Genomic DNA, 20706 nt, shown 5'->3' with positions numbered 1-20706 from the left:
CCTTGTTGCACGATTCACGGAAACCCTCGAGCAAACGTTCCTTCTCTCTTCACTCACGATCTGTGCAAGGGCAAAGCGTGAGACTCGGACCTTCGAAGAATCCGTTCTTCGTGGGAGGTTGTGTAGCCGAGACCTGGAGTAGTGTCGCAGATGACTGCTGGAATGTGGGTTGTGGCCGTTTGGGCTGCGACCATTTTCCATATATAAGCAAGGGTTTCCCTCATTCAGAAATCGCATATCTCTCACACACCTCTTCATCTTCTTCCTCCGATCACCATCTTCTTCCTTTCCCCAATTTCCATTTTTCACTTTCTCTCTCCTCTTTATTTTAATATTATAATATTTCTGGGTTCTATTTGATATTACTTTTTCAAAGAGAAACTTGTTAGTTCTGATCCTTGGAAATTACCGGGAAGTTCCTGTTGTATCCTGGGGGACTTGTGGAATACACCGCGGATAAATCCTTACGGACAGTGATTACTCACGCCTCGGGAAACTATTTTTTTTCGTTTTAAAGCCCATTTAACTACAATCGTAAGGACTTATGGCTGAAAATTCGAACAACAACGACAACACCGCTACGGGAACATCAAATGTTGCTTCTGCAACGCAAACCATTTTTGCGAAACCATTTTCGGACGTCTCCAAAATTGAAGTCTTCACCAGTCAGAACTTCCGACGTTGGCAAGAACGCGTGTCCACCCTATTGGACATGTACGGAGTTGCTCATGCACTTACAACTGCCAAACCCGACTCAACCACGGCTGCGAAACAAGTTGACGACTGGATCCATGCGAATAAGGTATGCCGTCACACTTTACTCAGTGTGTTATCTAACGATCTGTTCGATGTTTATGCTTCTTATAAGAATGCGAAAGATATTTGGGATTCTCTTATCCTCAAATATACTGCCGAAGACATCGTCAGACAAAGGTTCGTAATTGCAAAATACTACCGTTGGGAGATGATCGAAGGCAAAGACATCAAAATCCAAATAAACGAATATCACAAGCTGATTGAAGATATCAAAACTGAAAGCATAAAATTGTCAGATGAATTCGTGTCCGAACTCTTGATTGAAAAGCTTCCGCAGTCTTGGACGGATTACAAACAACAACTGAAGCACAGACAGAAACAGATGTCTCTATCAGATTTGATCACCCACATCATCATCGAAGACACAAACAGGAAGGAGTGCGCTGCTGCAAAGGCCAAAGCTTTGTCTGCCAAAGCAAACGTGATAGAAGACAAACCAGCTCCAAAAAGGTACGAGAAAAAATTTGATCACAAAAAGAAACCTAATAACAAATTCTCTCATCCCAGTGGAACTAACCCCACTTTCAAGAAAAAAGGTAATTGCTTTGTCTGTGGAAAGCCAAGCCATCATGCACCTCAGTGCAGACATGGGGCTAAAAACGACTATCCTCCTAAGGCAAATCTAATCGAAGGGGAAGATACTATTGTGACAGTCGTTTCACAAGTAAACCTTGTGACAAATGTGAGCAAATGGGTGGTAGACTCTGGGGCTACCAGACACATCTGTGCAAACAGAAATGTGTTCACCTCCTACACAAGTGTGGGGGATGGAGAAGAACAAGTATATCTCGGTGACTCCAGGACAACTCCTGTCTTAGGAAAAGGAAAAGTTCTTCTGAAGCTCACATCTGGTAAAACTCTAGCTTTGAATGATGTGCTACATGTGCCATCAATTAGAGTTAATTTGGTCTCTGTGGCATTATTAAGCAAAGTTGGGGTTAAAGTGTCATTTGAATCTGACAAGATTGTTATGACAAAAAACAATGTTTTTTTGGGAAAGGGTATTGTGATCAAGGCCTTTTTGTATTAAACATTTATGAAATTATGAATGAATCTAAATCTTCTACTTATATTGTTGACTCGTATGATATATGGCATGCTAGATTAGGACATGTGAATTCTTCGTATGTTATAAATTTGCAACGACTAGGATTAATCAACATGCATGACAAACAAAGTAGTAAATGTGATGTATGCGTAGAATCTAAAATAACGAAGAAAACATGTCACTCTGTAGAACGTCAAACTGAAATTCTTGGTTTAATTCATACCGACCTTGCTGATTGATAGCTGTCGTTTTGCTGTCAAATTAATATGATTCTAGCGTAGACTTGTCTAACACTAGAGAGATGATAGTATAATTGTGGACAAATGTCCCCAAGTCGTCTCCCAACGAATCCAATAGTAAAATCAGTTGATCAGGGTTTAAAATCTATCTGCAGACAATAAAAGTTAGCAATAACAATAAAGATAAAAAGGGGGTTTGAGATAGTTGTGCAGAAAATATAAAAAAAATTAAAATAACAAATAAAAAGCGATTGATCCCAAGTTCTTCCACCATTGAATTCTTCACAGGTTCTCTAAAGATTAATCTTTTCTCAATCCTCCAATAGAGCTAAACCAGATTGAACATGCGCCGATCTGATTCAACTGAAACTCACCAGTAAAGCATGCGTCTACTGGTTTAATCAATACCCACTTTGTTCCATGCGTATACTCCATGGGAATGCTTACCTCCTCTCCCTTGAATCATGCGCCCAAGAAATTAATTAGAACAATGCGAACTAACTAAGAAACCAAAGTTTAAGATAAGGAAGACTCTCAATCATGCGTTCAAGTACAACCTCTCACAAAAACTAGTTTTCCAGAAGATTAGACAAGAAAAACAACTGTTATAGAGAATTAAAAATCGAAACTTTTATTGAACAAAACCTCAAAACTCAATGGGAAATTACAAAGGAATCAACCAAAAAGGTTTTAGCCTACCATGCGGAGGCAAAACAAAAGAATTACTAAGAAGAAAATAAACTAAGAAAACCCTATGAAGCTCCCTCTTTTCTCCTTGATGCTTGTGTCCTTTTATAGGCTTTTCTGCTCCAAAGATCTTGGGAAAATATTGCAGTTTAGATTTTGTAAACAGTTGTACTTTCCATAATTCTTTTTATTTTGCAGAAGATTTGCTTCCAATTCTGTTTCTGGAATCTTGTAGCTTTTGTTTTTTCTTTCTTCTCCTCAGAATATTTTTTCTGTTTTGGTTCAAGAAGCAACTTGGACTTTTGCATATTTGGCCCGTTCACAAAGGTAGATGTTTCCTTTGGATAATTTACTCTAAAAAGACAAAATTAACAATAATAATAGTTAAGGCCCAAATAAACCCAATTATAAGAATATTAATTAAAACAATGTATTTATTTATTATTATAGTCCAATAATCTATGAATAAGGCTAGTGAGTGTGAATAAATATATGTTCATCACTGATTTAAAACAAACCATATCTAGAGGTGGTCAAAATTATTTTGTAACCTTTATAGATGATTTTTCTAGATACACCAAAGTGTATTTAATTAAACATAAGGATGAAGCTTTTGACATATTTTTAACTTATAAAGCGGAAGTAGGAAATCAAATTAATAAGAAAATTAAGAGAATTAGATCAGATAGAGATGGTGAATATGTTTTATTTAATATCTATTGTGTAAAAGAAGGTATTATTCATGAAGTAACCCCACCATATTCACCTGAGTCTAATGGAGTAGCTGAAAGGAAAAATAGGACTCTTAAAGAAATGATGAATGTCATGCTTATTAGTTCTAATGCTCCTGATAATTTATGGGGTGAATCTCTGCTTACTGCGTGTTTTTTACAAAATAGGATACCACATAGGAAAACTGGTAAAACACCCTATGAGTTATGGAAAGGTTATCAACCTAATTTGAAATACTTAAGAGTGTGGGGGAGTTTAGCTAAAGTGATGTTACCTGATCCTAAGAAAAGGAAAATAGGCTCTAAAATATCTGATTGTATGTTCTTAGGATATGCAGAACATAGTGTTGCCTATAGGTTTCTAGTTCTTAATAGTGATATAATTGAACGCAACACTATAGTAGAGACAAAAAACGCTGAGTTCTTTGAACACATCTTTCCTCTAAAGAGTAGTGGTACATCTGAACAACCTATAGATAATGTTAGTGATACCTTGAGTGAGGATGTTAGAAGAAGTAAAAGACAGAGAAAGGAAACATCTTTTGGAGATGACTTTTATACTTATCTAGTTGAGAATGATCTAATAAGTTTTGTAGAAGCTACTAGTGCTCCTGATGCTAAACATTGGGATAAGGCCATTAAAATTGAGCTTGATTCAATAAAGAAAAATAATACGTGGACCTTAGTAGATCTGCCTAAAGGAGCAAAACCCATTGGTTGTAAGTGGATCTTTAAGAAGAAGTACCATCCTGATGGATCCATAGAGAAATATAAGGCAAAATTAGTTGCTAAAGGGTTTACTCAAAAACATAACATAGATTACTTTGATACTTTTGCACCTGTTACTAGGATTTCCTCTATTCGTGTATTGCTAGCCTTAGCATCTATCCATAAGTTAGTAATTCACCAAATGGATGTTAAAACAGCTTTTCTGAATGGTGAATTAGAAGAGGAAATTTATATGACTCAACCTGAAGGATGTGTAGTTCCAGGTCAAAAGGAAAAAGTATGCAAACTTTTAAAATCTTTGTATGGTTTGAAACAAGCACCAAAACAATGGCATGAAAAACTTGATAATGTTTTACTTTGTGAAGGTTTTTCTACCAATGATGCTGATAAATGTGTGTATTCTAGATCTGAAAATGGTGAATATGTCATTACATGTTTGTATGTGGATGACATGCTAATATTTGGTACATGCAATGATATAGTTTTTAAAACAAAATTGTTTCTTGGATCTAAGTTTGAGATGAAAGACATGGGTGAAGCAAGTGTGATTCTAGGAGTTAAAATCATAAGGAAGGGAGATAGTATACTACTATCCCAAGAAAAATACACTGAGAAACTTCTAAAGAAGTTTGGTTACTATGACTTTAAGTTAGTGAGTACCCTTTATGATGCTAACTCTAAATTAAAAAAGAACAGAGGAGAATCTATTTCTCAAACTCAGTATGCCCAGATAATTGGGAGCTTATTGCATTTAATGAGCTTTTCTAGACCAGATATTGCTTATGCAGTAGGTAGATTGAGTAGATACACTCAATGTCCTAGTCAGGATCATTGGGAAGCACTTGCGAGACTCATGAAATACTTGAGAGGTACAATGGATTATGCCATTGAATATAGTGGATTTCCCGCTGTGCTAGAAGGGTACAGTGATGCTAACTGGATTTCTGATTCAGATGAGACAAAATCCACTAGTGGTTATGTATTTACACTTGGGGGTGGTGCAGTTACATGGAGATCAGCCAGACAAACTATTATTGCAAGATCAACAATGGAATCTGAATTTGTTGCTCTAGAAATGGCTGGTAGTGAAGCTGAGTGGTTGAAAAATTTCTTAGCAAACATTCCTTTAGGAATGAAACCAACCCCATCTGTATCAATGCATTGTGATTGCCAATCGGCAATAGCTATAGCTAAAAATAAAAGCTATAATGGAAAGAATAGACATATACAATTAAGACACAATTTGGTGAAACAGCTGTTAAAGAGTGGAACGATTTCTATTGACTATGTCAAGTCAGAACAGAATCTGGCAGATCCTCTGACAAAACCCCTAGGGAGAAAAATGATTTTAGAAACATCGAGGGAAATGAGACTTAAGCCACTTGCAAACAAACAAGTGATGGAAACCCAACCTTTGTGATTGGAGATCCCATGAATAAGGTTCATATGGGTAAAAACAAGTCACTTGTTAGTTCTGCTAGCACTAATATTGATTTTAAATCAATTTTGTCCATTCCTATGGTGTGTGTGAAAGTGCTAGATACTGCATTATCGAGAGGATAAACTTTGTGGTTAAAATTCAGAGGTAAAAGAGTTTTAACGATTTACAAAGTTTTAATGATTTTCATATCCCTTATGGGTGGTATATAATTTGCAGCATACACTTGATGAAATCACCTATATGAGTGTCAAGTGGGGCCGCTTGCATGAGATCTTGGCAAGATCTCTATAGCACTCATGAATACCGGGCACGCGCTTGGCCTAGTAGCGCAACACAGCGATAACAACAAGTAATGTGGGGGTGTATTGTGACTGATAAACCTCTAACACATACTAAGTGTCTTGGTTCATATAGCTCGCTATACCAACTACACTATGTGTTACGTTCATCAATCTAAGACTGGTTCATATAGCTTGCTATACCAGATCTGATGCATTACATCTTAGATGAACCCAAAAATTTATTTTCCTTTTCTCTTTATCTTTTGCAATATGTGGGGGATTGTTGTAAAACTGTGTATATTGCAAAACAAAAACAGAGTGCGTTTTTGCGAAACAGAAAACAGAGAAGCGGTTTTGATTCATGAACCCTAAAACAATTTTGATTTACAAACCTAAAATCCAGGGTTCAGTTTTCTTGTTGCACGATTCACGGAAACCCTCGAGCAAACGTTCCTTCTCTCTTCATGATTAGTTTATAATTTGGAGAGATAAAGTGTACTGTGTGACAGAAAAGGAATGGTAGTGAGAAAATTGGTTTGTATTGGAAAAGGAGAAGAATGAAAATAGAAGAGGAGAAGAGAGAAGGAGGTTCTGTCATTGGACGTTGTGATCAACATCTTGAAGAGAGTTCCGGTGAAATTCCTAATGCGATTCAAATGCATATTGAAAGAGTGGTTAAATCTCTTACAAATAAACCATTTCTTCATCAAACAGCAGCTACAACACTCTACCCGCAACGCTGCTCTTCTCCTCCAACCGCCACCTCTCTTCTTCTCCGTCTACCTTGTCGGACCCCACAACAACCTCATCGACCAATCCCATCTCTCCCACATTGCTTTTCCTGACTCCAAGATCTTCAACTTCTGCAACGACTTCCTCTGCCTCTGCAACAACACCGCCATTTACATCCTTAACTCCGCCACCCATCAAATCAGACAGAGGTTCCCACTCCAACCGTTATGCACGTTGGATTCGGGTTCATCCTTGTTGACGATTACAAGATGGTACAAATCTTCATGCACGTCATCACCCATGACGACCCAATTGTCATTCGCAAAAATGTTAAGGTTGATCGAGCCGAGGTCTATTCATTAACCTCCGGGTCTTACAATTATTGTACGTTATTGTATGATATTGTACGCAATTAATTTAATAATAATGATAGAATGTCATGATTGTTTCAGTTTAAAACATTGCTTCATCGTTTTATTTTGAACTTAAGTTCGAGATATAGCATAGTTGGGATAATAAGTATTGTCGATTTTGAAGACTGGTGTTTTGTACGATTTTGCCTTTTAAAAAGTGTCTCAATAAAGTAAGAGAGAAAGATGTATTTACATAAACAAACACCAATATTCATCTTTGGAATTCTAGTTCCACTCATGTCTTCTTTTGTGATCCATAGTGCATATAGCTACCTTTTGCATTAAATTTCTTTTTCTTTTCCCTCATTTAAATACTTCTATTCTCAAATAAACTGTTTTTCAAATTATTTTGAATATTCAAATTTGTTCTTTATCTAATCTAAAATGTTCTACTCTTAACATTCAAAAAAAAACACTCTATTCACTTTTATTGAATGGAAAGAACAAATGACTACCGCCGATAAATTAATTATTCAGATTTCTTCTTTCTTGTGATTGAACCGTGTTAACGAGTAATTCATATATATTTATTACAATAAATATGACACTAAAGAGTAATTCAACTTAATTTTTAATAACTAATCATTTTTTCAAAATAATTATCCATGTAGGTTTAGTAAAAAAAAATTATTTAAATTCTATCGGAGTTATGCATATATAATTTATTCCTTAAATATTCTTTCTTTTAATTATATTTTTCAAATTGGATATGTAATTTGAATATTTATAATACTCCATCGTATCATTAATTTAAGTAGCTTTTACATGATAACAGACACCAATCATTATTAATTTGATGAATTTATAAATCAATGTAACAAAATTACTTTTATTATGTAATTATTTTAAAATTTTCTTATTATTATTTATTTATAAAAGAAGTAGTACTGTTCGAACCCATATCGTTTTAAAGTATAGATCCAAATTATGATCATAACGAAATGAATAAGAATTAAATTTTTAAAAAATCAACAATTATTTTTAACAGAGTAATATTTTACAATGAAAATTAACCAAAACATCTAGGATTCTCGTTTAAAAAGTCGTATAAAATGACAATTAATAACCTCGTTATTTGATCTTAAGACATATATCCCAAATTACATTAATACACACTGATTTTTAATTCTACTGATTTTATTACATAATACTATAATTTTATTACATATTAATGGAATTATATTGGCAGCTATCTGTGGTCAAGACATTAAAAAAAATACTGTGGCAAGAGGTCTCTAACTTGTATGCAAGATTTACTGAAAAAAGATACTCGTAGTTTGTCATTTTACATAATTTTGTCTTGCTTTAGGTTGTTTCTTTAACTGTTTCTCATGATTTTGAGATGTTATATCTGGTGTAAGAGGAATTCAATATGATGTTAGCACAACTCCTCCCATTACTAATCATATCTATGTAAAATTAGGATTTAAGGTTTATAATACTCCCTCATATCATTATTATAAGTAGCTTTTAACATATTCATCTAGATACCCATCATAATTAATTTGTTGAATTTATAAAATAATGTAACAAAATTACTTTTATTATGTAAGTTTTCTGAAAATCTCATTTATTATTAGTTTATAAAAGAAGTAGTACAACCTAGTCGAAACTGGTAAAGATATGAGATCGAAATTCAATTGACTTTTATATTTACAAGAACAAAAATCATAATCATAATTTTAATAAAGAAAAATAAAATAAAAAAAACCAAATTTAAAATTTTATTAAAACTACAAATTTCATTTAAATTATCTTCAGGGAAGGAAAATTTATATTCTTCCTGGCTCAAATACAACCTAGTTGATAATATTTGAAACATGTTTTTTTTTTAATATATCTTTGTTACAAACCAGCCTCGGTAAGAAACATTTACCAAGAAACATTTTTTTTTTAAATGATCACGTGCATTTTCGATCAACTACTTTGTATTTTGCATTGCATTGACGTGTTGGCAACGAGTTTTTGTAGTACTACTAAGCAGCTTGTAGATTTTTGTTCTAACTAGTAGTACAAGGTTGTACCTTTCATTCTTAAGACGAGTACTGCAGCGTAGTACGTCTTCATATATCCCATTCAATAAACTCATTACTTTCATTAAACATAATTCAAACATCTATCTTCCATCTTCAGGCTAAGCAAAGACATGGTAGAGGGTTCTACAGGATCGTCCTGAGACCACATGAACCAGATTCAGAAGACAATGATACTTGTTTCTGCTCTCATCTCGTGTGTTCTCAGGTCGCTTCTGTTGAACTTTTCTCTACCACGATACATCATCATGCTTCAACTGTTAAGGTAGATCTCATTTGTTTCTTCTAAAGAGGAGAGAGCGTTAATTATGAAAATTAAATATATATATATATATATATATACATATATATGAGATATTGTAATTAATTTAGGAATATAGTTCAAAACAAAACTAGATAAAAGGAGTAGGGGAGAATATTATCTTATGTAAAGGAAAGAAGATGTTCGGATAATGGAATAGACAAGGGGAACAACTCCAACACATGACAACAACGGGAGTGATTCCAACTCATTTTACACTATATCCATTATATTTTATATTCTTACGGACTTGAGCTTCGAAGTATTTTCTGGAGGCAGAGAAAAAAAAAATATTATTGATTCACTCAAACTTTGTATAGGCAAAGAAATTAGAGGGTGTTCTTGCCAAGGAAGGTGAATCTCCACTAGGCCAGTTTAGCCAGAAACCCGTTAACTTTTAGGCAAGTTGTTGTTCTCCCTTTTCTGATTATACAAATTATTTTTATGCTAAATCTTCTTCCTCCTTCTTTCTGTACCTGATATGTTTCTAGTTTTTTTTTCAACATTAAACACTATCTGGCCTTTTAAGTCAATTGAAGAGGGTCAGATTTTGTACTTGATGCTTACGCTATATCTTGAGAGATCGGTTTTTATTCACTATTACGCTCCTATGCATGACACCACATCCTCCTAACCTTAGAAAAATGCATGAAACTAAATATAAGCCCATTATTATAATGAGTGATCTTATCCGCAATTGATATTTGATCTACTTGTACCATGCAATCGTGTTCTAAAGACTTAGAAGCCTACCACTATAAATCCTTTCTCCCCTTGCATGGACAATTCATTCTTTAATTCACCAAATTGTTTGGTCTCCCTCGTCTTCTTGGTACCATGATGGATCATTTCCAACACTTGATTCTGTTTTTCGTTGTCTGATTTTAGTGTCGCAAATTATTGCTGTAGTTTTCATTATCTGCTGTTTAACTAACTCTAGCTTTCTAGCTGCTTCAAGCATGGATTTCTCAATTCATAAGATGTTCTTAAGTCAATAAAGATCTTTGATCATCTGCATTATCTAAATTGGACAAACTAGTTAGAGATAACTTTTGAACTTTCTCCATCAAGTAGCTGCCTTTTATCACTTCTGCAAGCTGAACTGCTGAATGCACGAACTGCTTCTTTCAAAACCCTTTTAAGCATCCGACAAGCCATGCAAACAAAGAAAAAAGGTAATCACTTTGTTGAAATGTGAAATTCCAATACCTTATCTACCAAAATTTAAACAAAAGAATTGCTATAAAAACATAATAAAGAAACTAAGTGTGCAGAAGTCTTGAGCTGTGAAGAAGAAAAAAATAATCCCAAACCAAAATGAAGAACAAAAGATTTTTGAAACTCAGTGTGTGACTTCATGCCAGCATAAGGCAGAAGCAACACTAACGGAAACCAATCAGAAAACTATCTGCACTAAAAGCAAATTACAGAAGCCCTAGAAAGTATCTGCACTGGCATTAATAAGCAAATATATAGGGCACAAAAGAAAAATACATCCTAAGTACCCCCACAGAACAATTAAACCAGATATTGAACTTCAACCACAAACCTAGCATAATAAAGAGGATAATATAGAATTGCTACCTACCTTCTTCATACACCGTATCTTCCTTAGTTTCAATCTGTAAGGTCATGAACCGGGTCCGATTATAAGTCATTTGTGGCTCGGTTGCCGATTCATGAATCTCATATAACAAGAGCAGTATGAGTTATGGGATCTCAATCAAATCAGCATCAACTACTCAATTAAGGCAGAATTGTAATGATAAGTGGAAGAGTTAAGATTTGCTCCATATATACCAGATAATACCCTATAGAAAGATCATTTAATACATATTGGTAAAAAGTATACTTATCCTTGACTACTTTGAATGTTCTAAGTTAGAGGCCATCTACACTCTTTTCTTGAACACAATCATATCAAGGACTTTCTTAAGAAGGTTAGCATTTAACATCTATGTATGTGTATCTATGTATGTGTATGTGTAATAAAATGGAAAATTCTGATAATGGTACGAGAGGGGAGGAGTTAGCCTTACCTGAAAGGTAAAGAAACTTGCACGTCTGATAGCAGAGAAAACAGAGAAAGGGAAATTGGAGAAGAGAATTATTTTATTTATTATGATAAAAAAAATGTGTGAATATGAATACAAAATTAACAGCACAGTCCATTATATCATAATATAATCGGTTATAACAGAGTATGTCTTATTTTCACGTAAACCTTAAAAGCTCTTAGAAAAATTTAAGAGGAAATAGGTTTAATAAGATACTGTACAATATACAACAGTAACAGACTTAGATTACAGAAGTTGTTGATCATATTGAACTCGTCTCTTCTACATACATATATTACAACTCATAAATTGCATCTCCTTAATACCATACCATTCATTTCAAAATGCTTCTTAGCACATCACGGCTTAATACAACAATTTATGTAGGTTAGCATCTTCCTTTTTCCCTGCATCATAATAAAAAGTTAAAACTCCTACCATCAAATCTAAAGCAATGAACAGAAACAGAGAAAATTGCTTCACCATGACCCCAGGATCTTCATGAGTATGAGTTTGACCATGACCTCGACCATGACCATGACCATGAGCTCTACCATGGTTGGAATTGGAAAAAACCCCTTCATTCCCAACAATTACAGGTTTAATTTCAGTTATATTGGTTTTCTGATGTTTTTTGTTTGCACGAGCTTGGGTGAAGACCATTGAATAGTCAGTATCTCCTGGTGCTCTTTGGTCCCACCCTCCAAATTGAGGCACAGACATCACAGGAGTATTCTGCACAACACAACAATAATAACATTACTTAAAGATTTCTTATTTTCATATTTTTTAATCGACAAACAATAAATTAAATAAAAAGAAACACAACCGTTCAACCCTTATAAAAAAAAATGTTAAACAACTTCTATAAGAATCCTACAATAACGATAAATTTAGACAAGTGTTTGTGAACAGGTATCAATGCTACGCTTTTGAGCACTTTAGAATGAGAAAAACACCTTTCAAACCTTGTTTTTTAACTAAACCCATAACTGTATTGAACTAGTGAAAAGAGTTGATTATGCAATAATTCATTGATGAATATAATGCAGTTCATTACCTCCTTTTGTTCCATGGCTAAATGGAGAGCGAGGGACCAACAAAACTGAGCTAAGACTGCTAAACGCCTTTTCAAAATAGAAGGTGAAGAGGTATGGAGATGTTGAACTAATGGGGTATTTCAAGGATCACAAATTAGGGTAAAAATACACATTTTTGTTATGCTTAGTGCTATAAATATCTACCTTCAAACAGAGCATGAATGGAATTAACGTTTTTTCTTTATATGAAATCTTGTGATTAGAGTAAAAGTAGGACAAATAAACATGCTTCTCCATCCACTATTCTCTTCTGTTACATATTTATGCAACTTACAACGTTATGATGTCCAATTATGACGAAATTAAACTATTATTCTATTAAAAATGCAAAATTAACTAATTAGTTAAGCTAATTTTGGTAGCTGCCTTAAAAATTTGTTATTGTATAATGACAAATTACATAGTTTTTATTTTTTTTAAATGATTAAATGACAATTGTTCCTGCTAGGGAGATGGGACCTAGAGAACTGTTGAAGTCTTCTTCTCCTTCCTTCGGTCGGGCAGGTGGCTGGGTGATAAACTGGGATCCTTCTCTTCCTTCTGCTTATCCTTCGGCACTCGGGACTCGGTCGTCGGGTGAACACCGGATGGTGGGGGTACCTGCGAAGGCACTCCGACGCTCAAGTCAGTAAAGCGGGTGGTTAGCTCTCAGGTAGGTGAACAGTAATAATGACATACCTTACTCCTTGGAATGCGCGCTATTTATATTATTCTAATGGGCCTACCTTGTTGGGCCCGTTTATCGAGGTAGATACCGCTTAGGGTTGCATTACCTACTTCTTGATGATGGATTAGCTTTACTGATCTTGGTTTGAGTGTTAATTGTAACAGGGTTTGGCCATCGGCCAAGTTCCCGTGGTGTGGGTCGGCCATCAGCCAAATTCTTGTGGTCTCGGTCGTCTTAGTTAAGTCTTCTAAGGTCTCGACCTTTCGGACAGTCGGCCAAGTCTTCCAAGGTCTCGGCCTGTCGGCCAAGTCTCCTAAGGTCTCGGCCTTTCGGACTGTCGGCCAAGTCTTCCAAGGTCTCAGCCTGTCGGCCTGCCGGCCAAGTCTTCTAAGGTCTCGGCCTTTCGGACTGTCGGCCAAGTCTTCTAAGATGTCAGCCAGATTCCCCTGGTCTCGGTCAGTTTGACTGGGCATCGGGCAGCCAGGCGGGTCCCGGCCTCGCCCCGTACCGATACAACAACCAAATATATTTATGAAATAATATGTTGATACATAATAGTTTTTGAAGTATAACAAAAATGTATTGTGATATAAATGGTTGAATGGTCTTTTGGGCATTTTTGTCTTTTAATCCATTTTTATAATATTCAAATTAAAAATTAATACCATAAAATAAGTTTCTTCTATCAAGTTTTTTTATATAGATGATTCTATTATTAAAGCTATTTTACTAACTAACTTAACATATGTTACTATACTCAATAAAGCCAATACCATACAATACGAAGATATGTATCATTCTAAAATGTAAGATATCATAATATATATATATATATATATATATTATAAATTAACAATAAAAATTGATGTCATAAGTATGTTTCAGTTCTTTTAGAAAAATATGTTTCTCAATATTAATTCAATTTATTTTTTATTTTTATAATTATAATAAAATTTTACACTATAAATTTAAGTTTTTAAATAATTAATATATTTTTATTTTTAAAATTAGTTAGATACTGTAGTATTTTAAGTATTATATGAGTGTTAATATCCCATACAAACACAAAACACTTTTTGTGGGTCTCATACATAAAATCCTCACAAAAGAACAACCTAAGAAGAGTTTTTCCACGTGGCAACTAAGTAATAACCCACGTTGTTGTTGGCCGAGACAGCGACGCAGTTGTTTTCTGAAATACAAAAGATGAGGTCGAAGAAATGAAGGGAGAAGCATTTAATTTGAGTGCTGAATGAAACACAAAACAGAGTATCCAAATAGCGTAGCCATGGGATTCACTTCTCAACTCCTTCGTCTCCTCTCTCTCACTCTCACCTTCTTCATCGCCCTTTCACAATCGAACCAGGTCTCTCTTCTCCGTTGACTTTCACTCTACTCATTCACCCTTCTGCATTTTTCAACTTTCCAAATTCAATTATTTGTGTGATTACTACTTGGGTGTCATTATTACTATAGCACCGAACCCTTTTCGTTTTCGGGTTTTAATGATTCATTGATTTAGTTTTGTGATGCTGGAGCTGGAGTTCCGTCATCGAAGCTCTTGATCAAGGGAGGTACCGTTGTCAATGCTCACCACCAACAGGTTGCCGATGTTTATGTCGAAGATGGCATCATCGTTGCCGTCAAACCCTTTATTACGGTATATTTTCTCAATCTACTTAACGTTTCTACTTTTTGTGTGAAGTGTTAAGCCTCTACTAGCACCTTGTGTGTTTCAGTTACTTTCTGTTTTCCAGTGTGTGATTGATTCCACTGGCAGGTTGGAGATGAGGTGACTGTGATAGATGCCACTGGCAAGTTTGTCATGCCAGGTTGGTCCTTAAACTTTTGATCTTACACCAACACTATAATTCGCCACCAGTTAGTGTCTACACTAAGGTAAAGAAATCAGGTCCTGCTGGAATGAAATCTGGGAAGGATACAATATGTCTAGCTAGTTTCTTGCATCTACTTCAGAGTATTGTATAAAACAATATTTTGGTCTTTAGTTCGGCACTTTTTGCACTGTTGGTTGGTTCTGATACCATAGGAAGTTGGAATTCAATGCATGGTAGTTAGCTTAGCTCTATTAAATTAGAAACTCCCTCCCTCTTCCCAATTGGTGGAATTCCTACTCATGCCCTTCACTGTTACTATTATTGCTATTATTACTATTATTGCTGTTGTTATCTTTTACCTGAGATACCAGGAATATGTCTTTTTGTTAACTGGCAGGGGGAATTGACCCTCACACCCACCTAGAGTTTGAGTTTATGGGTACGGAAACTGTAGATGATTTCTTCAGTGGTCAGGCTGCAGCATTGGCTGGTGGGACAACAATGCACATTGACTTTGTTATACCACATAAAGGAAGTTTAACAGCTGGTTTTGAAGCCTATGAAAAGAAGGCGAAGAAATCTTGCATGGATTATGGTTTCCATATGGCTGTTACCAAATGGGATGAAACTGTGTCAAGAGAAATGGAAGTCATGGTCAAGGAGAAAGGTCATAGTTCATTTCCAGTTGTATTTTTATAATTTGCCTGATTATGTGGCAAAAACCCTTTGCTTCAGTGTCGAGGAATTTATTTCAAGTAGTGCATCTATGTTTTGTAATTGTAGGTATCAACTCTTTTAAGTTTTTCATGGCTTACAAAGGGGCTCTTATGATCAATGATGAGCTTCTTCTGGAAGGATTTAAAAAGTGCAAGTCTCTTGGAGCCTTAGCTATGGTCCATGCAGAAAATGGAGATGGTGTGTACGAAGGGCAGAAAAAAATGATAGAACTTGGAATAACTGGTCCTGAGGGGCATGCTCTTTCAAGGCCTGCAGTGGTAAATTCTTATATTTGTTCTTTTATAACAGAATATGGAATGAAAATATTGGCCAACTATGGTTTCTGTTCATCTTCATGGTCATCTTACGAACCTATTGCCTATGTTAACATGACTTTCACTCTTCATATCTAAAATTTCCTTTCTCATCTTAGTATGCTTCCTGCGTAGCACATGTACCTGAGCCATATTAACTGTTTTTAGCTTCTGTTGTAAAAAATTTGCTTGCTTGTGAGCATCCTAGTTTGGCATTTATTTTGTTCAGTTTCATCTATTTTTATGAACCACACCTAGTAGATATGTTATCAGATTGAATACTGATATGTTTTCCTATACAGAGTGATTCTTGTAATGTCTAAATATACGTCTCTGATATTATTTCCTATTTGACTTTGATATATATACCTATGTAGTTGGAAGGAGAGGCGACTGCTCGAGCTATTCGCTTAGCTGATTTTGTGAACACTCCTTTATATGTGGTTCATGTAATGAGCATTGATGCAATGGAAGAAATTGCAAGGGCCCGTAAATCAGGTTCTTAATTTTAATCCTAATAGAGTTATGGATAATTTCCATTAATCTGTTCCAAAGTCACAGTGCATGCTTCATCCAAGAGAAAGTAGACAATTAACAACACACAGACAAAAAAAACTTTTTGCAGAAAAAACATAACTTTTGAACAACAATATTCTATTATATTTAAAAAATAATGCAAAAAAATGGAATTGTACTTGAATTTACTGACAGTCAGAAATAGGCTAACCTGAGAACAGTTTGTAATTTCACTCTCGTCCTACTCTGTAATATTGTATTATCTCTGTTATGAATGTAGAAACCAAGAGCGACCCTAAAGCTCTTAAACTGAATGGAAGTTTGAAACTTGATTCCGATAGCTGTCTTTGATGTGATCTTTTTACGGGGATACTGTTTAGCTTCCGATTTCTTATGTACACATTTTCTGTGTTTTGTATTCAAGAGATGAACTTCACAAGGAAGATTCCATTTCTGATTTGTAGGGAGATTGGCTTGCTGATTTTTTTTTATTTCTTGTGTTGTTTCATTGTTTTGCACTCTTCTGATTTAGATTATTACTTATCCTCTTCCCAAGAAAGGGTTAATTTATCTTATCCCTTCCCTCGTTTCATTCTATCCTGAAAAAGGAGGAAAAGAGTTTCCCAAGCCTAATTTCGTACTGATAAGTGATAAGACTAAGAGTCTTGGTTATGTGATTGAAAGGATATAAGATTTAAGGGAAACACATTAAAAAAGTGAATTGGATTCAAGATCCCTTTGATTTTAGTTGATTCATGTGTTTCAATTGTAGCAATTTTTACTTCAGCTCATAAAAAGAGTCCAGCAGCCATTATGTAAGAGTGCCTCAAAACTTTTAAGCTTTCTATTCTACTCAATGCAAGATTCATAACATTGCCACCTACTTTAAGAGTTTATGTTCACAACAACAACTCTGTTTGTTTGTGCTTAAAAAATGTGTTTGTAAAAAAACAGAAGTAGAAAAAAAAAACATGGCCTCTATAAATAAAATCATTTTTTTTTGTTTTTTTTTTCTGCTTGTGCTTTTTCAAACAAAAAGACCCATTTTTTGGTACATTGACCCACTCTTAGTGCAAGCCCAATTGTACCACATTGAGTTTTTTATTCTTAATGTGGGATTCATAGCAGTGCCATTTTAATTTTTATTGATGACTAATTTTAGTGATCTACCTTCCTTGTTTGGTACTACAGAACATGCTATTAGTTTATCTTTTTTCCACCATGACATTTTTGTTCCACTAACTGCTTTTGTGTTGCAGGTCAAAGGGTAATTGGAGAGCCTGTTGCCTCTGGGTTAGTCCTTCATGAATCTTGGCTTTGGCATCCCGACTTTGAGACTGCTGCAAAGTAAGTGCCTGTACCTGTTCCTTTGTTTTTTGTTGTATTCTCTTACTGTCTTCAGTTTTAAGAACATAAGCTGTATTCATTCTTGTGTTTCAGGTATGTGATGAGTCCCCCTATTAGGAAGCAAGGACATGATAAAGCCCTTCAAGCTGCCCTTTCAACAGGAGTTTTGCAGGTTTCACATTATGATTTAGGCTAAGGTTCAATAATTAGTAAAGGTTTGAGTTTGAGGAATTAATTAGGATAGTCTCAACCATGAAATGTACACTCTGCACTCTTCATTGTTTCTGAACTCTGTATTATCTAATACCCTGAGGTAGGTTTACTCTTTTTCCTAGACTGATTATTTAACCAAGGGTACTTTTTACAACTTTGCAGCTGGTAGGGACTGATCACTGTGCCTTTAACTCCACCCAGAAAGCTCTTGGAATTGATGACTTCAGGAAAATTCCTAATGGTGTTAATGGTAATCACACGATGGATGGCCCTAGATATTTCTACCTAAACACATCCTAGTTGGTTTTGAAATATTTCCTTACTGGTTTTCTTTGCAAATTAATTTGTGTAGGTATTGAAGAAAGGATGCATGTGGTATGGGATACCATGGTGGTAAGATAATTAATAATCAGTGTAGCCTTTCATTTCTTTTAGATTAGGAAGAAATGGGGGAGAGGATAATATTTTAACTAGGATTTATTGTTAAATATCTCACAGGAATCCGGCCAAATATCTGTCACTGACTATGTCCGGTTGACAAGCACTGAATGGTATATTTTCTGTTAATGAAAGTAAAAAATTAGCTCAGTTCTTATACTACAAGGAGAATTCAGAGTATTTAATTATTTTTATTTTGATGAATGGTATATTTTATTTAATTAAGATGCCAAAATCTTACTGTTTTTTTTATTTCTACAATCATTTTAGTGCTAGAATCTTCAATATATATCCAAGGAAAGGAGCTATTCTTCCAGGATCAGATGCAGATATTATCATCCTCAATCCAAATTCAAGCTTTGAGATAACTGCTAAGTCCCACCATTCCAGACTGGACACAAATGTGTATGAGGGAAGGAGAGGAAAGGTACTGGTTTAACTATATTATGATCCATCAAAGGATTGAAATTTATTAACTACGTGGTGACGGCACGAGTACTGCACAAATCTCCTTCTGGTTTAATATGGATTTTTCACACATATCTGTTTAGTTCTTTCTAGATTTTTGGTACAATTTAACGGACTTTCACTTCAGGTAGGTGCCTGTTTTATTTTATTCAATTCAAGGAACTTCATTTATGTTGCTATATTGAGTTTGATTTAGGTAAGGCACTTTGGTTTGGCATGTGGTACATCAGTTCAGTTAATGGATAACATTAGACAGCTAGAATTAATTGCTGCATTAGGAAGATTGTATTTATTCATAATTTTATAATTTGCTGTCATGTTCTGTGTGCTATCAATGATAACACTCGTTACTTGAACTGTTCATGCCGTGTTCTTTTTCCTTGTTAGTGTCCTACAGGTCCATTCAACATGTGTATGGTGCAATAATTGAAGCCTTATCATGTAATATCAATGTGAAAAACTTTTTTTTTTCCAGGGGAAAGTTGAAGTGACTATTGCAGGAGGAAGAGTTGTTTGGGAAAATAATGAACTGAAGGTTGCTCCTGGAACTGGGAGATATATAAAATTGCCACCCTTTAGCTATCTGTTTGATGGAATTGACAAAAGGGATGGTTTTATTCTAAATTCCCTTCAAGCTCCTGTGAAGCGAGCCAAATCCAGCTCTTAAAAGTTTTTTATACCCTTTTAGTCAGGATGGGGGACAAAGACTTACGTTGATCTAGTTTTTTGCTCAAATAAAGTAAAATGTGGGAAAACATCACATGTATATTTGTCATGCTTCGTGTTACCCTTTCCACTCATGTAATGTACATTGCTTACTCTCTGTAGATCCATTACTGAATAAGAGGCCATAGTTCAATAATAAGAACTACTCAGATTATGGTTTCTGCTGTTCACATTTAACAAGTCCATTAACATGTCATTGGCTTCAAAATGAAGGAGCATATATGGCATCATAAGTTTTCTTTTCTTTCTAGCTCTATCTTCTATGTAGAATTCAAGCTAAGAATTAGCTCCTTAGAGGAGAGGGATCTTGGGAATATCGTGTTGCAATTACTATACATATTAAGGTCTTTATTATTTCTACTTTTCAAGATATCTTAACACCTTATATAATTAAATGTAATATATTAAATTAATCTACCCACTTTACATTCATTTTCATAATTTTTGGTAAAAAATATTCATCAAATTTTAGCCAGAGTTGTTTGTGAGGAGAATAATATTCCAATGCTCATTAGTTGCCAATACAACTAAGGAATTGAAACATTTTACACTGATTTTAACAATATATATAGACAACAAATTATAATTCAAAAGTTAAATTTAACATTTTTACAAATTATAATTTAGTGTTAGTTTATTTATTAATACTGTTAAACTTCATAATAATGATGGTGTCTTCTAAAAGCGACAAAAAGGCGACACGTTCTGACCTGACCACCATTGGCCTATTATATATATGTATTTATTTATTTATTTAAATGCTCATTAAATAATTAATGTTTCTAATTAAATAAATTAAGAGAAATATTATTTTTACTTGATCAATTATAATTAATGATTAAAATTTAACTTAT

The 20706-nt window shown here is 34.6% G+C and overlaps 3 protein-coding genes across 4 annotated transcripts; 2 read left to right on the top strand and 1 right to left on the bottom strand.

Moving 5' to 3' along the window:
• The first annotated feature begins 544 nt into the window (after positions 1-544).
• LOC150027397 (uncharacterized) lies at positions 545-5982 on the top strand. Its single transcript, XM_090303962.1, has 5 exons — positions 545-933; positions 1039-1817; positions 3524-4196; positions 5019-5646; positions 5908-5982. The coding sequence occupies exons 1-5, from the start codon at positions 545-547 to the stop codon at positions 5980-5982; spliced, it is 2544 nt and encodes an 847-aa protein (XP_090160088.1).
• A 5713-nt stretch (positions 5983-11695) lies between these two features.
• On the bottom strand, positions 11696-12655 carry LOC137832771 (uncharacterized). Its single transcript, XM_068641108.2, has 3 exons — positions 12569-12655; positions 11992-12243; positions 11696-11915 (listed from the first exon to the last, which is right to left on the bottom strand). Exons 1-3 carry the CDS (start codon positions 12581-12583, stop codon positions 11868-11870), a joined length of 315 nt encoding a protein of 104 aa, XP_068497209.2. The 5' UTR covers positions 12584-12655; the 3' UTR covers positions 11696-11867.
• Positions 12656-14331: 1676 nt separating this feature from the next.
• LOC137832769 (dihydropyrimidinase) lies at positions 14332-20022 on the top strand. 2 transcript variants are annotated; one of them, XM_068641106.2, is made up of 13 exons: positions 14332-14641; positions 14798-14935; positions 15056-15107; positions 15511-15780; positions 15897-16108; positions 16522-16642; positions 17920-18007; positions 18101-18179; positions 18383-18470; positions 18573-18613; positions 18719-18771; positions 18929-19085; positions 19602-20022. In XM_068641106.2, the coding sequence occupies exons 1-13, from the start codon at positions 14528-14530 to the stop codon at positions 19791-19793; spliced, it is 1605 nt and encodes a 534-aa protein (XP_068497207.1). In that variant the 5' UTR covers positions 14332-14527; the 3' UTR covers positions 19794-20022. The 2 variants fall into 2 exon arrangements, with proteins under 2 accessions (XP_068497207.1, XP_090159168.1); XM_090303042.1 differs by having other exon boundaries at positions 14501-14641; positions 15056-15174.
• The last annotated feature ends 684 nt before the right edge of the window (positions 20023-20706 follow it).

This window comes from Phaseolus vulgaris, chromosome 6 (assembly GCF_051622355.1).
Source record: "Phaseolus vulgaris cultivar YP4 chromosome 6, ASM5162235v1, whole genome shotgun sequence".
NCBI lineage: Eukaryota > Viridiplantae > Streptophyta > Magnoliopsida > Fabales > Fabaceae > Phaseolus > Phaseolus vulgaris.
This window is presented reverse-complemented; position numbering and strand designations above follow the sequence as displayed.